This window comes from Dunckerocampus dactyliophorus, chromosome 10, assembly GCF_027744805.1.
Source record: "Dunckerocampus dactyliophorus isolate RoL2022-P2 chromosome 10, RoL_Ddac_1.1, whole genome shotgun sequence".
NCBI lineage: Eukaryota > Metazoa > Chordata > Actinopteri > Syngnathiformes > Syngnathidae > Dunckerocampus > Dunckerocampus dactyliophorus.
Genome location: NC_072828.1, coordinates 14,515,854 through 14,534,261, shown reverse-complemented (window position 1 = coordinate 14,534,261; position 18,408 = coordinate 14,515,854). Strand labels below are relative to the sequence as shown.

At 40.6% G+C, this 18,408-nt stretch overlaps 1 protein-coding gene across 1 annotated transcript in view; it reads left to right on the top strand.

Moving 5' to 3' along the window:
* The window catches only part of unc13a (unc-13 homolog A (C. elegans)), a 69,946-nt gene that overhangs the window by 20,317 nt on the left and 31,221 nt on the right, over nt 1-18,408 (top strand). Inside the window, exons 4-15 of the mRNA XM_054788549.1 lie at nt 1,374-1,491; nt 2,675-2,798; nt 2,915-2,985; nt 6,612-6,666; nt 7,024-7,053; nt 7,299-7,494; nt 10,564-10,683; nt 15,194-16,015; nt 16,525-16,618; nt 17,284-17,330; nt 17,449-17,527; nt 17,954-18,028. Of these exons, the coding sequence (XP_054644524.1) occupies nt 1,374-1,491; nt 2,675-2,798; nt 2,915-2,985; nt 6,612-6,666; nt 7,024-7,053; nt 7,299-7,494; nt 10,564-10,683; nt 15,194-16,015; nt 16,525-16,618; nt 17,284-17,330; nt 17,449-17,527; nt 17,954-18,028 (1,831 nt within the window). The remainder of the gene's footprint in view (nt 1-1,373; nt 1,492-2,674; nt 2,799-2,914; nt 2,986-6,611; nt 6,667-7,023; nt 7,054-7,298; nt 7,495-10,563; nt 10,684-15,193; nt 16,016-16,524; nt 16,619-17,283; nt 17,331-17,448; nt 17,528-17,953; nt 18,029-18,408) is intronic.

Here is an 18,408-nt window from a genome sequence, read left to right as displayed (position 1 = left end):
TGATTTGATTCCATACGATTCTACGGTTAACATTTGTTGATGTAGACATTAATGTTACATTATCAAATAAAGAAGCCAATTCTATAAAAGTGACATTCTTACCGTATTTTACCCTATGTGTAAAAGACCACATTATATTCTCAAGTTTGCATTCAGGGCAGTCTTAGCCTGTATTCCAATCATTAATAATAAATAAATAAATAGTGCAAAGCCCCTCAAATAATGACACATTTCTTTAAAAGTGGCAAAAATGTGTCCAAGCAAAGATAAGTAAATAGCACTACATGACACGTGGGTCCAGTGAGAATGTTGTCTAAAGTCTAGGTCACAACCAGATGTACGATTTTTTGGCAGTGCGATTTTTGGTAAGCAGCAGCCCTTGAAAAATGGGTACCATACCGGCCGTCTTGCTGGTCAAGATTTGTTGTGCTACCAGTGTACTTCAGAGCTGCTCTGCATAGCTTACAAATGGCATGGCTTTTGTCAAGTTTTTTATTCTTCTTGTAAAATCAAAGCGGTTCCAAACTTTTTTCCCAATGATTTTTGTTTAGCTGATGTATTCTCTTGTGCGGTGACTCGCTAGCGCTATTGCTACTACTATTTACATCCATTCTCGTCTTCAGTCAGTGTCTTATGTCTGCCCTGGGTCCTCCTCCTGGCTGGGCATGCCCGGAACACCTCACCAGGGAGGCGGTCAGGAGGCATTCGGGCTAGATCCCCGAGCTCAACTACATCTACTCTGAGCTCCTCCCGGATGACTGAGCTCCTCACCCTAAGCCCTTATAGTTTTGTATTAAAAAAACGAAGTACAATATTGTCTATTTGTTATTATTTTTCTACAATGTTAATTATAAATTCATACTACTCTCCCTCTAGTCTAGCTAAATAAGGTCACCAAAATATCAGAAACCCTTTTCAGCATGAGCGGCACTACAGCCACAATAGTAAACGTTTTAAATGAATACTTACTGGCTGTGGTTAGGTGAACGCCGGTGTACCTAATGAAGTGTCCAGTGAGTGTATGTGTTACTGTTGCTAGGTAGATAAAAGGCACTGAGTTCACTGCTGTTTGTCAGACAGACACTGTACAGAGTGTTCCTGCTTGCTGCCTCTTATATCCTGCCGGTAACCTACTTGACAATCATCATGCCTTTTCAAAGCTTCTTCTACCGCTATAGATTCAATCACAGTCTTTATCCATCAACAAAGTTAAGTGCAGATCCTTATGCCGTTCATTGTACATCTGCCTGAAACATTCGTAACCGTAAACAGTCCGGGTTTAGATGTAATAACCAAGATTTATTTTGTCTGGTATTTATGACGTTGTTACAGTTCTTAGTTTTAACCCTTCTCTATCTCATTGTGCTGTACAGTGAGATAAACCGGCTGGACCTGGGCCTGACAGTGGAGGTGTGGAACAAAGGGCTGATCTGGGACACCATGGTGGGCACTTTGTGGATCCCTCTGAGTAGCATACGGCAGTCCAATGAGGTATATCATCTGTTATTGATGTGTATGCTTGAAAAGTATTGTGAACAACACAAAAGTACAGTCCCCAGTCTGTGAAACCGTACTAACCTGAGTATAAGACAACCCTGAATATAAGGTGACACCTTTTCCAAATTGTTTTCTTAAAATATTTTTTAAGACAAAATGAATCCTTTGAACTGCTTTGTCAATAGCAATGAAATTGTTGTTGTTTTTTAAATTGACTTCATTGAGCACCATTATGTTAAAGGGGTCCTAATCTTACATTTTCTACTTTTTTCTACAAATTGATGTGTATATTTCCCGAAGTGTCATGTGGTGGCTCTGTGCTTCATTTTTATGCCACTGCTAAATCTTGTGAATGGTCTGGTATCGCAACTTTAGGAAGTCCATATACTGTATGGCCGCTTGCCCAGTGTTAAAGAGCTCATGACACCAAAAAAATACTTCACTTCTTCCTCCTTCTACAGTCTCCGACAAGATTGTTTTTCCGTGGTGAAAAATATAAAAATGGGTAAAAATGTTTGAGCACCAGAAATATGGCTTTTGATGTTATTTTGCATAGCAAAAGTGACAAGATTAACATGTGTTTTGGTGTCATTGGCCGCTTCTTTTTTTTATACTCGATTGCAACAGGGTAGGCGTGGTAGGTGCAGCAGGCTGCAGAATCTGAGCATTCCGGCTAAGTGGAGAAGAATGCAGATTTTCATGGAGTATTTTATTTTTTTTAAAAAGTGCCCCACTGGGATCCAATATCGTTTCAAATGGCCCTGAAATGAGCAGGATAGGACCACTTCAAAATTATATCATAACTCCTCTGTTGTTTGCTAAGTTGCTAACAACTAAACACTTCTTTCCAGCAGGACACTGATGTGTGTGTGTGTGTGTGTGTGTGTGTGTGTGTGTGTGTGTGTGTGTGTGTGTGTGTGTGTGTGTGTGCGTTTGTGTGTGTGTGTGAGACAAGAAGAAAGGTTTGCATATATTAATCTCTAAACCGAAATATAAAACTACTCATCCTTTTTAGACTTTTGTGTAAGGGAAATAAATACTGTCCTATATTCAGGGCAATATGGTCTATCAAAATCTATTGTATTGAAATAATTTTTCTAAGACCACCAGAACCAGTTTGGCTTGAAATGACAGAGTATTTTTTTTTCTTTCATTGTTTCTCCTATTTTATTTCCAGGAGGGTCCAGGTCAGTGGTTAACCCTGGACTCCAACGTGATCATGGCTGAGAATGAGATCTGCGGCACAAAAGACCCGACTTTTCACAGGCTACTGCTGGACACCCGCTTCGAACTGCCACTAGGTTTGGCCTTTTTGGTCTTATTCTTCGTCATTTTCTTTGTGTTTTTCAATTTCTGCAGCAACACAGCTCATTGTCAATTCAACTGTGTGAATCATGATGTGTGTTATTCACTGTAGACATTCCAGAAGATGAGGCCAGATACTGGGCCAAGAAGCTTGAGCAACTCAATGCTATGAGAGACCAAGATGTAAGATCTATCATCTAGTTTTCTATGTCTTGTTATCTTATCTGTCTATCCCTCCATCCATCCATCCATCCATCCCTCCATCTATCCATCCATTCGTCAGTCCGTCCGTCTGTCCGTCCGTCTGTCCATCCGTCTGTCTATCTGTGTCTATCTGTGTCTGTCTGTGTCTGTAACATTCTCCAACAGAAATGCTAACTGGATTACTAAATATGTGGCTCATCTGTACATGTGAGCTACAGTATTACTTCTACATCACTCCAGTTCTGCTGTCAGCTTCTATGGGGCTTATTTACATGGTATTTGGAAATGGCTTTACGTTTTTTTTTCAATTGCTTACGCACAATTTCAAAGCTCTGTCTGTTTTTCTCAAAGCTCTACATGCAAATTCAATTATTGCTCAAACGAAATTCAAAAAGTGCCCTATGTCTTGAAAAATGAAACACAGTATTTTAAATACTCTAAACAGATCTGACAAGCAAGCATTTGTCTCACATCATAAACACATTTTCCATAGTATTATATACTTATGTACTGTATGTCATTCACATGTTTTTATGGATTTTTTAAAACTATATTACCATATAAGAGTGAAAGTACAGTAACATGCAAATAGAACTCAACCCAAGCAATACTGGAACCAAAAATTAGAGATTTGTATGAAAAAGAGTGTGTGTGTGCATGCGTGTGTTGATGAGAGAGAGCTAGTTGGGTGTGTATTTAGGTTCCATCTCTCCTCCGGACTGGATCTGGCCACAATTCTTCATCCACCTTGCATGCTATATTTTCTCTTGCCAAACATTGAAGAAAGAACCGCCTTATTTGACTTATCCAACCTTGGATAGAGGCAGCGTCAGTGTCACCACATGCTTCCTCCATTGCCTGGGGAAGTGGCAGGCTGGCATAGGGACGGCGATCATACACTTTCCAGTGCCATGTTGAAAAGAATTCCTCAATTGGGTTTAGTAAAGGTAAATATGGAGGCAAGTTTATGACTTGGATGGTTGATCTCCGCTTGGTCATCTCTGTGTGGAGTTTGCATGTTCTCCCCGTGCGTGCTTGGGTTTTGTTCGAGTACTCCGCTTTCCACATTCCAAAAAAATGCATGTTAGGTTAATTGGCGACTCTAAATTGTCCATAGGTATGAATGTGAGTGTGAATGGTTGTTCGTCTATATGTGCCCTGCGACCAATCCAGGGGGTAACCCGCCTCTCATCTAAAGTTAGTGTTTGGTTGGTGTTCAGTAAAGCAACTATTGCTTGCACATGTGAGGGCAGAGTCTGAGGCACTGATGAATAAGTGTGGCATTTTGATTGGTTGTGTTTGAAATAGGAAATCAAGTTACTTCCTGATAGATTTTGGAGTGTCAGGTAGAGAATTGTGTGCATTGATATGCAAAAAGTTAAAAGCTAATTTGAAAACTTTGTCAAGGCTGAGAATTACAGTAGCTTATGGTTCTGCTGATTTGATGTGGAGTTGTGAAATTTGAGTGAAAGGTTTTAGAAATGTGTGCTACATTAAGGTTTTGTGTGTAAGCAATTAAAAAAAAACTGTAATATGCTATGATGGATGATTAGCCATGTTTATAGTCCCCAACACAGAAATTGTAACACCATTACCTGTATTGCTTAGTTTAGTTTATTTCAAACATGCATACAAGGAAGGTTTCATTGGAGAACATCTCATATTTACACTTTCACAATTCAACATGCCCAAACAGGAGTAGGAAGAAGCACAGCTTATTCAGTCCTACTCCTTCTCCGTGTGACAGCAATGAATTTGTTCACCTCTTGTGTTCAATATTTGTTATCCACAAAAGGCTAGGGAAAATGAGCCCCCCCTTCCAATGTGCATCAGTTCTTTTTTTGTTTTTTTTAAGCTTGGCTACATCTCTCCATGGTACTGGTGTGTGTGAGTGACAAGAAGAAAAGCAGTGATTTCATTGGCTAGAAGTCGCCATATATAAATATACTGCTCAAAAAAATTAAAGGAACACTTCGAAAACACATCAGATCTAAACTGGGGGAAAAATGATCTTGAATATCTTTCCTGATAATAAGTGGGTGATGTATTAGTAACAAAATGATGCCACATAATTTGATAGAAATGAAAATGATCACCTTATAGAGGGGGGAAATCAAAGACACCCCAAAAATGAAAGTGAAAAAATGATGCAGGAGACTGGTCCATTTTGCCAAAATGTCATTGTAGCAACTCAAAATGATTCTCAGTAGTTTGTGTGGCCCCCATGTGCTTGTACGCATGCCTGACAACGTCGGGGCATGCTCCTAATGAGACTACGGATGGTGTCCTGGGGGATCTCCTCCCAGATCTGGACCAGGGTATCAATGAGCTCCTGGACAGTCCGAGGAGCAACCTGGCGGCGCCGTATGGACCTAAACATAATGTCCCAGAGGTGTTCTATTGGGTTTAGGTCAGGTGAGCGTGGGGGCCAGTCAATGGTATCAATTCCTTCATCCTCCAGGTACTACTTACATGCACTAGCCACATGAGGTCGGGCATTGTCGTGGACCAGGAGGAAACCAGGTCCCACTGCACCAGTGTAGGTTCTGACAATGGGTCCGGTACCTAATAGCAGTCAGGGTGCCATTATCTAACCTGTAGAGGTCTGTGCGTCCTTCCAGGGATATGCCTCCCCAGACCATCACTGACCCACCACCAAACTGGTCATGCTGAATGATGTTGCAGGCAGCATAACGTTCTCCACGGCATCTCCAGACCCTTTCACGTCTGTCGCATGTGCTCAGGTTGAACTTGCTCTCATCAGTGAAGAGCACAGGGCACCAGTGGTGTAGTTGCCAATTCTGGTGGTCTATGGCAAATGCCAATCGAGCTCTACGGTGCTGGGCAGTGAGCACAGGGCCCACTACAGGATGTCGGGCCCTCAGGCCACCCTCATGGAGCCTGTTTCTGATTGTTTGGTCAGAAACATTCACACCAGTGGCCTGCTGGAGGTCATTTTGTAGGGCTCTGGCAGTGCTCATCCTGTTCCTCCTTGCACAAAGGAGCAGATACCGATACTGCTGAGGGTTGAAGGACCTTCCACAGCTCTGCCCAGCTCTCCTGGAGTAACTACCTGTCTCATGGAATCTCCTCCATGCGTCCAGGTACCGCAGTGATGCCCTGGTCCAGATCTGGGAGGAGATCCCCCAGGACACCATCCGTAGTCTCATTAGGAGCATGCCCTGACGTTGTCAGGCATGCGTACAAGCACGTGGGGGCCACACAAACTACTGAGAATCATTCTGAGTTGCTACAATGACATTTTGGCAAAATGGACCAGTCTGCTGCATAATTTTTTCACTTTCATTTTTGGGGTGTCTTTGATTTCCCCCCTCTATAAGGTGATCATTTTCATTTCTATCAAATTATGTGGCATCATTTTGTTACTAATACATCACCCACTTATTATCAGTAAAGATATTCAAGATCATTTTTCCCTCAGTTTAGATCTGATGTGTTTTCGAAGTGTTCCTTTAATTTTTTTGAGCAGTGTATATTAACCCTGAATATAGGAAGGTCTGACTTGTTTCTAGGGAAAAAACACTGTGTTATATTTGTCTCAATACTAATATTTTTATAATTTTGTGTTTCTGCGTTTACATCAGTATGCCTACCAAGAGGAGCAAGAGAGGCCGCTCCATGCTCCATCCACACAATGCTGTGAGTGAACCGACCAAGCCTAAAGCGCCGCATCCACCTCTTCTTGTGGCATGTCATGCTGTGTCCTTTGGGTGCCCTCTCCACTCCCTCATTCCCCTGCTCATTTGTCAACTAGACGAGAGACTGAAAATGAGGCATAAAACAGAGTGATGCTGACAAACTGTGTGAGAGCAGGCCTACGATGACTTGTGTGACAGATATGAAGTGGCACAGTTTGTCAGACACAGCCTTCTTCCTCCCTGTCTGCCTCCTGATGACTAAGAATTGTGTATTATAGACATCTTTAGCTTCTGGATTGCTCATATGCTTAGTTTATGGTCCTAATGTGTTTTTCCGCATCCATTTATCTCCTCGCAGGTAATTGGAGTCTGTGGGGAGATCAGCAGAGTAAGTCTTTGCATTTCTGCTAATAAATATTCATTTACTGTCTGTGGCTCACCTGATGTAATGATCTCCTTGTGCAATTTGTCCCTCAAGACACCATTAGTTACTATGAAAATGTTTTTCCCCTCCTCACTTCAAGTTTCTTTCAGCTTACTTATAATTTTTGAAAGTAAAGCTGTTACAGTAACATGTGAAAACCACACAATCCAGTCCTTTTCTTCTTCACACGTTCTGTGTTGTGCAAACAGATGACGACCCGGATAGCGCCGTGGATGACAGGGACAGCGACTACCGCAGCGAGACCAGCAACAGCATGCCTCCTCCCTTTTACACCACCTCTCAGCCCAATGCCTCCATGCATCAGTATCCCATCAGGCAACACCACTACAGACACGCGTACAATGACGACATCCACGACATGGACTATGACCACAGAGACATGAGGTAACGCATAACTGTCGCTGTCATTGCATGTCCAGGAGTTTCTTAATGCACACCCTCCAGGTTACTATGGAGATTGTTGGCAATGTTAATACAGATATACAAGAATGTACTCTTTGGTTACTACAATAGGTACACATACACACAAACTAATACTGTAAGACTCGATACGAGAGCTGTATCAAAAACGATGACTTTGCAAAGATACTAAGTCCAATATATTTATTCATATTTATCAGCAGTTTTTATGTTGTTTGCCTGTGACTTGGTGGTATGGCTTTAAATACACTGTGATGTGCACTTTTAATTTTGTAGTATTGTACAATTAAAATAAACTAGAGTCTCTACGTCTATACGTACTGTATGTCATTCAGTAGAGACGTTTGACTGAAGTAGAGGCATTGTTCTATTCCAGTCCTGTGGGTGGCTGTCATAAACATTAAAAAGTGCCACATACAGCAAACTTTTTTTCACCGCAGCATCTCCTGGATATAATGTGTCATTGCGCCACTTGCTAGTGGACTTTCAATCCAGTAAATTCCTTGATCTGCACCTTTATTCAACACAGTTTTGGAGAAATTGCTAATGTAGTTTGTGCAAAATCTCAATAACCTTCAAAGGTCAAGAGAAGTATTATTTTAACAATATGTTTATTATTGTGACCATTGTTGTTTGCTGTCGTATAGAACTGCATCATAATGAGAGTTTTTTCTCATATTTTGACATTGTTAAAATAATACCTCTCTTGCCATTTGAAGGTTACTTAGTAGTTTAGTAAGATTATGCACAAGCTACATTAGTGGTTTCCCCTAAACGGTGTTTAGGACATTTTTGAGTGATACTAATGTAACAATACAGTATGATTATTATCGTGGTTGTAGTTTGCAGTGGCAGAGGCCTGCACTGCATCTTAAGGAGAGCTGTTTCTTATATTTTGGTTACCTTAGTTAATTACTTCAAAAGGTCAAAATAATGATCAACCATGATAATAATCATTCTGTATTGTTAAATTAGTATCACTCAAAACTAGGGGTGTAACGGAACAGCATAATGACTGTTCGTACCTTGGTTTTAAGGTCACAGTTCGGTTAGTTTTCGGTACAATTTTGGAACAAAATGCAAAACATAAAACTGCTTAGATTTTGTAGTTTAAAATGAAGCATACAAAAATGCAATATGCTTGCAGGTAATTCTCCAAAATTACAATTCTCAAATAAAAAAGAAAAATGCATTATAACCTATATATAAGCTTTGTGTTATAGGTGACAAAACAAATTAGTGTAATATTTAATACTTTATCTAATGTTAGTTTTAAAAAGCTCTGGGCTGAAAATGGCACTTTTGTCATCCCTTGTTTATAGCATTTATTTTATAGGAAAGTGCAATTGAACTCTGTAACTGCTTTAACAGTGTGAATTATAAAAAATATATATTTTTAATAAATGGAAGTTCCTTATTGCCTAAAGTGCAGCATTAACAGTTCCAGCTTGTAGCCCGGTTCCTGTTCTCTACTGATAACATTAAAAAATAGCTCAGAAAAAAAAATGCTTCAATGAGATGAGATTACCCGTACTGTGCTGTAGGTGGCTTGGCATAAGCAAATCAAGCGCTCCTTTTCTGTCACGTGCTGCAACAGGCTTCCCCTGAGAAGAAATCAAACATGCTGTCGATCGTGTGGGACTTCTCAGTATTTCAGGGGAAGACATTTCGCCAAATGCTCTGCAAACATTCTGCAATGAGGGAAAAAAAAACATTGAGCCGCAGCACGCCAAACCTTATCAGCCATCTGAAACGCTAGCACCACTACAACGTCCGGGGCCCAGAGCTTGTTCTTATCTCTGCTGCGTTCGAAAAGTGCAAAAAAGTTTGTACCGGCTTTTGTTGGCTAGAAAAAACCCTTGGAGCCACAGTTTGTACTTACGCAATTTCAAAAAAATTTTAAAAAATTTGTTAATAGTAGCATGTCATGATATTTGGTTAGGACAAATCTACAGATACAGTTTGTCAAATCCAACTTTGTTTGAGTCATTCTTACTTCCAGGTGTTCACAAACTACAGTTAATCAAAATTTAAAAAAATAATACATATAAAAAGCTTTTGGTTATCGGTATCGGTCTGGAGAAGCAGGAGGTTATAGGTTTGAAAAAATATATATTGTCCCTGCCTAATTTATTTACATGATACGAGAGCTGCAACTAACAAACACATGTTTTTAGTCGAGATTGCTGTTTTGATTAATCGTGTAATCTGTTAGGCCCAAGATGGGCCAAATAAACATGAATCAAACACAACATATTTGGTTTGGTCCACAACATATCAGAAAAGATGCAAACATGTTGATCACTGTTTTCAAAGTCAAAGCTGATGTGTGTGACTAAGGAAATTAAAAAATATTGACATTTAGGAGGCTAAAATCAGCAGATATTTACATTTTAAAATAAAAAAACCCATCAAATACCAAAATCGTAATCATTAATTGTTGTAGTTCTAATGATACCCATCTATATACTGAGTCTGGAAAAAGTATGGAATTTTGAAATGTCAAATCCATAGGAACCCTGTAGACAAAATATTTGATACAGCTCTTGTACAGTATCGCTTAAGATTGTGTACCCAATGAAGTGGCCTGTGAGTGTTTGTTTTGCTGGGAAGACTGCCTTAATGTGGAAAATGTACAATCACTTAAACAACAGCATTTCTTCATGAATGAGTCACTTTGAAGTCTGCAAGCGCAACGCCCCTGAGAAGGCTTGGCCTTGGCGGCCATGTTTTGTTTCACTTTGTTGTACATGGTAACATGCTGTCCCCACTGTGCTCTCCTCCCTTAGAGGCTTCAGTGTATACAAGCACGCTGGGGGCATACAGTTCTTGTATACAGGTTGTGTATGAAGTGGGCTGTGGTGGTGATTTTATTATGTGTGCATGTGAGGATCCTTTTAATGAATGGGATGTGGGTGACTGAAATAAGTGCTCACCTTTAGTAGCACACTTTCTTTGTATCATTTGAGCTCTACTGATGCTCCTCTCCTACCTCTCCCCCTTCCCTTTCCCCTCCCCTGCTCCCCTTACCAGACGCTATGATAGTTTAGACTCGGCCACCAACGGGCACAGCGATATCGACTCAGGCTCAGGGTCGAGCCGGCGCACCAGTCGTCAGTATTCTCTAGACAGTAGGCATTCGCTGTCCGATAGGTAGGTCTCTGTAACTCCTTCCAACTCCTCCTCTTTTCTCCTGCTCTCCAGCCTGTGACTCCGTCTCGCTGTGACGTCAGTGGTGGACTTGTCCCGTCCTCCTCGCTCACTGTGCTTGCATGCATGCGCTCTTTACCCTATCTCTCTGTATATGTACGTATTATTTTAAAAGCACTATTAATGCTTGTCCTGCATCTATCTTCAAATCACAAATGAATCCCACAAATGATGGTGATCTTATCCATGTTTTGGTGCAGTGTAGTGCGTTGGCAAGCAACCGATTTGCTAAATGCACATACAGTACTGTATGTGTGAGCTCCTCTGCTACAGGCACAGTCAGAGAAACCTACTAATTGTCGGTTGTTAAGAGACTGTGGAAGACCTCTAATGTGTTAGTAGAACAGGCTGTCATTACAGCATCATTCTGTATGTGAGACATTTCAAATCTAATCAGACGTTATTGTCACTGTACCAGACATACAGCAGCTTTGCAGGAAGGATGTAATCATATTTACATGGGATCGCTACAAGCAAGATTAAATAAATGATTAAATCTGGAAGATAAACGAATAATAAAAATATCATAAAACACAAATGATTTCTTATATCGTCAGGATAAGTGGTGATGAAAAAAAGTCAGTATGGACACTGTTAGTTTGTTTCCTGCCTTTTTTCGTGTCGCTGTTCTGTATAAAAGGAGGAGGTGGAACCAGGCCCGTATGTAAGCGAAGTCCTCACTACTGGGACTGACGTGTTAAATCTAACGCCATGGACTGACTTCTCCCGTCCTATTATGTTGAAAATGATTGTCGCTGTCGATCTGGTATTTTATACATCACACAAGACGCTGCCGCTGATGATGTCATGCATCTAATTATCTGATTGCTGGACGCCATGTCGCTGTTTAATAGTGTGCACAGTTGCGCTAATATTGCACTTTGCTGTGTGAAAGGCAAAGGTGAATAAATGCCAGGTCTTCTGTTACGCGGCTCTGATGCTGTAATTTGGCGGGATCTCTTTGCTCCCTAAATGGTTAAATCTCAGCATCACAGTCATAAGTGTTGGATCAAAACTGTAACTGGATGTGCAATAACTGGACATTTTCTTGTAAAATTAAATATTTTTATTAGAGTTGTCAAATGACATTTTTTTAATCATATTAATTTGTTTATAAATTAATTGATCATGATTGATCTCTATTTGCAACTCTGTCTAAAATATGCCCTTATTGATTTTTTTAACAGGAAGATGAATGACAGACGCAATTATGTATTTTTATCATAATTTATGTTTATTAACAGATCCAAATTAACTGATACTTTAAATAAAGCGAAAACATACTACACAGCACAATATAATTTGTCTGTCTCTTTGCAATGTTTCTTGCATGTCTCTCTGCAATTCCTGTGAACTAGGCTATTTACAGGTATTTAGAACAGTATTGTAATTTTCAAACGCAGGAACGTTTTTTCTCATACAATTAAATTGGGCAATCTTAGCCATAGCTCTTTTTTGTGTGGAAAATAGAAGATTGCTTGGCGGAACTTCAGTAGCTGTTACCCTCTGACGTCCAACAGTCTCCTACGATTTGCTTTCGCTGTGTTAATATTTGGAGTTCAGAGTGTTGTTCAGAGGTTTTTCAAAAATTAACTAATTAATAAATGTTTCGTGGTTGAGAACGGCCTATTATGAGAAACTTTTTTTTGCATATTTAAGCAAATATTACATTTTCTTGTCCAAAATTAAGCATTTTCAAGGATAAAAATGGCTAAATGAACAAAAATACAAATACAAGGCATTCAGAAGACGTGATATCTAGTGCAATATCTGTGACTTGTTTGCGCCTTTAAGAAGCAGGGCCTGGGAAGTGAAATCTATGACTGCAGTGACTGACGTGAGTTGTGGCTGACAGCAGCTCCTGTATGAATGTTGACTGCATATTTGTTCTCTGCGGGTTAATAAATCAGTCGAAGTGCATCGTCATGCTCTCTTTAACCACAACCACAGCGATATTACAGTAGTATTCTACACTGGTCACTAGGTGTCAGTCATGTTTCATTGATGAGACAATAGCCACCTCTGGAAGTATGCTGTCAATGCTAATGTGTGAGTCTGTGTTATGTGAGTCTACGTTATATCTTATTTGTGTCTAAGATGTCTTATTTTCTATTATTATGTCTACTTTATTTGGTACTACGAGTATAAATAGTGACTGGGTGTTATTTCAAGTCAAAACCGTATGTAGAAGTTTGTAAACAGGTTTTCTATGCTCTAACTACAAAATAATTCAATTTATAAAGAAGCAATCCTACTTCACAGAAATTCACTTCTCAGGGTTGGGTCTGGAACCCATTAACTGTGATAAAGAAGGGATTACTGTACATCAATGGTGTTGGAATTGAGCACTGTTGTCTATGTATTAAAGTAGGAATAAAGTTAAAAAATAGTGTCAAGACTCTGTGTACATCTGTGGGGATGCGAAATTTGCCTCCATCTGCCATAACGGAGAGGTTTGGTGTGTGGTGATGTGTTAATGATGGTAAACATTTTAACGTAATTACCGGTAATAAAATAAATTTGTTTATTAAAGTTATTTTTGACATCCCTATTTTTATTTCAACCGATTTCATACAATTGTATTTTGTCCTACACAAAAAAATTCTTATTTTTGCGTCTGGGTGGGCATTTGTTGGGTAATTTCCTTGTTGGCTATTGGGAGGTTGTTCTACTCACTTTCCGTTAGTGCGTAAGGTTGCAACTGAGCTACAGGAGGATTTCTTTCAATGTTCTGAATTCCTGTTTCCATGAAAATGTTGTATTGCGTTGCATGTATGTTTGGGCCGTAGCCGTCATCTTGCTCTTATTCATCGGGTAATGCTGGAGTTGTGATTGAATTGAAAGCGCGACTGCTGGTTGCAGCCAAGTATTGCAGTCCATTTTTGCAAAAATGAAAATGAAAAATCACTTCCATTCAATTCAATTCATTTGTCATCATTCCTAACAATCAATTAATGGACTAACCACTTTATATGCCCATCCCAATTTGGATTTGTCTAACATATTTTTTGAACTAGTATACAACTGCATAGAACCGTATGATAGAAAAATATAAAGTTAGCGTTATTTATTTTATTTCTTCGGTAATTTGCTAGTCAGTTGAAAGGCCATAAAAGCCCATTTCCCATGTATTAAATTTACAGTTAAACATGGGGTAAGCATTTGTCAGTGCTGCTGTCAGTCTTTACGTTGGGTGAGAGAGATTGTGCAGCTCTTAAACAAAAAGGAACACGGGTCAATGTTTATGTGTCCATTCATCCACCCTCAAAGCCCAAAGCCTTCTCACAAGTCCAAACGCTCCTACAACGTGTCCTATTGAACTGACATCACCCGAATCAATAGCAGCGATACAATAAAGTGCCAGTGTGTGTCCATGCATGAAAGTAAGTGTTTGTGTCAGATCTCTGACTCTATTGTTAATGCCTGTTTTTGTGTTATTCTGCATTTGGAATACATGCCGACTTTCATACTGTTAAAAAAACAGGTTAATAAAACTACCTATGCTGTAAATGTTGACTGAAGAACAACCACATAGAGCTGTATGTTTCTCCAGGAAAAAAAAATACTTCGCAACACCACTTTAGGCTACTTGCCAAAGTCTTGATTATTTTTTTTATTCTATCATCAATATATTAAGCTGCACAGACATCACAAATATTTACCTGTGTATCACAAAACTTTATATGTGCCCTGCGATTGGCTGGCGACCAGTGCAGGGTGTACCCTGCCTCTCGCCCGAAGTCAGCTGGGATAGGCTCCAGCATACCAGCGACCCTAGTGAGGATAAGTGGCATAGAAGATGGATGGACAACAAAACTTAAAAGTGTAATTATTCCACAGAAGCCGCAGCAGTGTTTTTAATGTTGAGAAATATTTTTCCCCATCATGTTTACGGTTGTTGCGAGGCAGAATTCCTGGACCATTATCATATAACTGCATCTTAGGCCGATGAAAAAATAACACATTAACACAAAGGAAACTTTTTTTATAAACAACAATATATTAGGAACCAGGTTTTCCATACAATGTAACTGCTCTATCAAATTTTTCCTCTGTATTGTAGATCAAATACATCATGAAAAAAAACAACACTATGTGGGGTGCGGCACTTCTGCTTCACAGTGCTCTTATGTACGGAGGCAACAATTTTGTTGTCTTGCAAATGCTATTGCGTACAGCAGTAGCACTTGAGATCTGATTTGAGTAAGAAATCGGATTTCCCTGCAGTGTGAAGACCATAGATGCATCACCTCCCACCTTCACTTGAGCTTGCTGGTTTGGTTAACAGTCACTCCTTTTCCCTCTAGTAGCTAACAGTCTCCCCTCTCTGGCCTCAACCTCAACACAAGTCCCTATAAATGTCACACTAACACACCAAGTCCTGGATGCTGCTGCTTATTCATTCCTTAGCTTTATTTTAAATATAACACCTGTGTGTGTGTTTCTCCCTCAGTCCCACAGACAGTCGCTACGCATCGTCAGGCGAGCTGAGTCTAGGCAGCTCCCAGCTCAGCGAGGAGTTCATCCCCGAGGACGGCGAGAGCTTGCGAGGCTCCGAGTTCTATGACGAAAATGACTCATACCACTCCTGCCACTCCTCCATTAGCTATGGCAAGGAGGACTTCCCGGGCTGGGATGGGGAGGATCAGCAGGGTGTCTACAGCGATGAGGGAAGCTACGTCAAAGATGGCGGCGAAGACAGGGCGCTTTATGATGATGGGGAGGGTGAGATGTATGAGGAGGAAGGGGAGTACAACTACAAAGATGAGGAGGAGATACCATATGACGTAGATGAGGATACATACCCACTGGATGGTGGTCTCACTGAGGAGAAAGCGACACCTTACACCTCAGTGAGCACCGCTACCACCCTCCTCACACCGTCTGATAGCGTGTCCTCCAGCAGGCCTCCACTGGAAAAGCAGACATCTTTGCATCATCAGCAGCAGCTACCTTTCGATCAGCTCCAACCCTCAAGCACCGCTCCAACTATACACCCTCCTCTCAAACAAGATGACACCTTTTCCCCTTTCACCGCAGAATCCGCTCCCTTTGCACCCGCCCCGCAAGACTTATTTACCACCACCACTACCATCAACAGCATGTCCACCACCACAACGATAGCACAGATTCCAGGACCTGATGTCACGTTCCAAGAGTCTGAGTCAAAGTCTGAGCTGCCCCTGGTGGAACCCCCACCGGTTGAGCAAGAAATGGCTGGGGAGAGCGTCCCACCGGCTGCTGAGGAGAAATCAGAGGAACCTCCTGTCCCAAGGTGAACACTGTTTTGCACAATTGTGTACAATACAGGAGGTGTGAAATCTAGGTGTGCTTTTAGTAAGCCTGACTGGGAACATGTCGTTTTGTGTGTTTGTAGCTTTAATGCTAATGAGCTGAGTCTGTCCATGGTGAATGTGTGGCTCCATGTGTGTGTACTTAATCTATGTTTTACATATATACGGTAACTCTGCACTTGTCCAACGTAATAGATTCCATTTCTTACATGCAACAAGGTGGGAAGGACACAAACATTATCAATGCTACTATAGCTACGTGAGCTACAGTCACATTTTAACAGCAACATCATGCTAAGTTAGCCTATTCGCTGAAGGAAAACAAAATAATCAAACTTACAGCTCCCATGTCTGACTGATAGTTGGCACAGCTCCAGACTCTATTTTAAGAAGTGTTGCACAATAGGGGACCTTTATATTTTGCCATTACAAAATTTACTTGTAATGTATCACAATTAATAACACATTTGTCACTCATCTAAAATCTCAGTTTCCCAAAGCGGGAAATCATGGAACCCGGTCCTGCAAGAGCCAAAGCCAACTGGCTCCGATTGTTCAGCAGAGTACGGCTACAGTTGCAAGAGGTACAGCTTGAGTGTGTTTGTGTGCACTGTATCAGTGTGTGCACAGAAAAAACCCATGCACTCCTCTTGAGTGATTGGCTTCTGTCATAAGTTTGTTTATAAGTTCTGTTCCTGCATGGTTTTTACCAGCTTTTGTGGAATGGTCCAGTGTTTCTCCTGTAGTTTTGTTTTTTTACAACAGTGGATTATATTGTCTTGTGTTTATTCAGTCGTTTCTGTTTACCCCTATAGCCTTGTTTTTGCCATTTCATTATTTTCTTTTCAGTTGTTTGCCATCCTCATAGCGATTTGCATGTAGTCCGTTCTGATTCTCCCCTGGCTGGAGCAGAGTCTCAGGTAGGTACAGCCTGTTGTGTGTTAAAGCCACCTTTAATTTTTTTTGTACAACTCATTGAGATGGTGGGATGCTAAGTGTCATCTCCAATAACACCCACACACAATTTAGCTATACCGCTTACAGTATCTCCATATACTGCTTTGTTAAATGTGGAAGAAGTTTATTGAACACAGAACAGCACACTTAATAATAATTTATGTGTACTCAAGCTAAAATGCCACACATGACACAATAATACTGTTAATATTTTAGCAATTGCTCTAATGGCACCCAGCTTGCACCGTATACACTTTGTGTTCCCACTTTAGTTATTTTGTCTTCTCTGCAGGCCCGAGGAGAGAGTGTTGGCATCGCCTCTCTACTTTTATCAGCGGGGTGAGTACTGGAAACCATGACACAGAGAGCCAAACCTTTTATTAACCTTTCTAACAGAGTCATACACACTCAGGTTTACAACTGAGCAAATCCTGATTGGTGCATGCTTTCTCTTCAGGATGGGTGGTGCTCTTTACAGCATCGACAGTATGCCAGACCTCAGGAAGAGGAAAGCGATGCCTCTGGTCAGAGATCTGGTGTGTGTAATCTCTTTATATTCTCCCATCTCCATTTATTGCTCAGCTTCAGCAGTGAACTGTTCTCTTCGTGATCTTATTTCATCTGTAGTATGTCATTGCTACCCTTCTTGACTTCCTCCACTCTTCTCCACTCTGTATTTTAGCCAACTGCACTATGTAGTTAAACAAATCTAAAAAAAAAATGCCAGACCTCAGGAAGACAGCAATACTGTATATAATCTATAATGTTTGCAATGTTTGCCGTAGCTTGGTATTTTCAACAAATATTGCCTAATAGTCTCCTTTTTTCTTCCCACTTTCACGTCAATGCACAGGCTATGGTGAGTAGCTTGCTTCCTGAAAAATTCAACCACTCATTATTAACACATTATTCTTGCTTAACTTAAATATGCTTGCTGAACCCCTGCCTCTCCTGTTAATCAGTCATTAGTCCAGAACTCCAGGAAGGCTGGCATCACCTCAGCCCTAACGTCCAGCACACTGCATAACGAAGAACTGGTCAGTACATCATCATTAAAATAAACATGCAAACTTTTATGGGCAATCGGTTCCAGAATGCTGGTCAAAAGAAATAATCTCTCCTAGGTTCAAACTGTTGTACCTAGAATAACTGTTGTAAATGCTGCTGACTTCCCGGTGTGCATCCTTCTTTTGTTTTGTTGTTGCCATATTGTACTTGACCAACATTTGTACTGTGATGCTATGTCAGAATAAGATTCACTTCTCGTTCTATGGTTGTCACCCCTTTTTCCCTGGTAAAAATCAAAACAAAATAAAAGCCAAACAAAAAAACGTATGAAGTTTAGATGCACACTGAGCTGTAGTCCCGCAAGTTTGCTTTGCTTTAACTCTGCTGCCCATCCCGTCTCCCCTTGCAG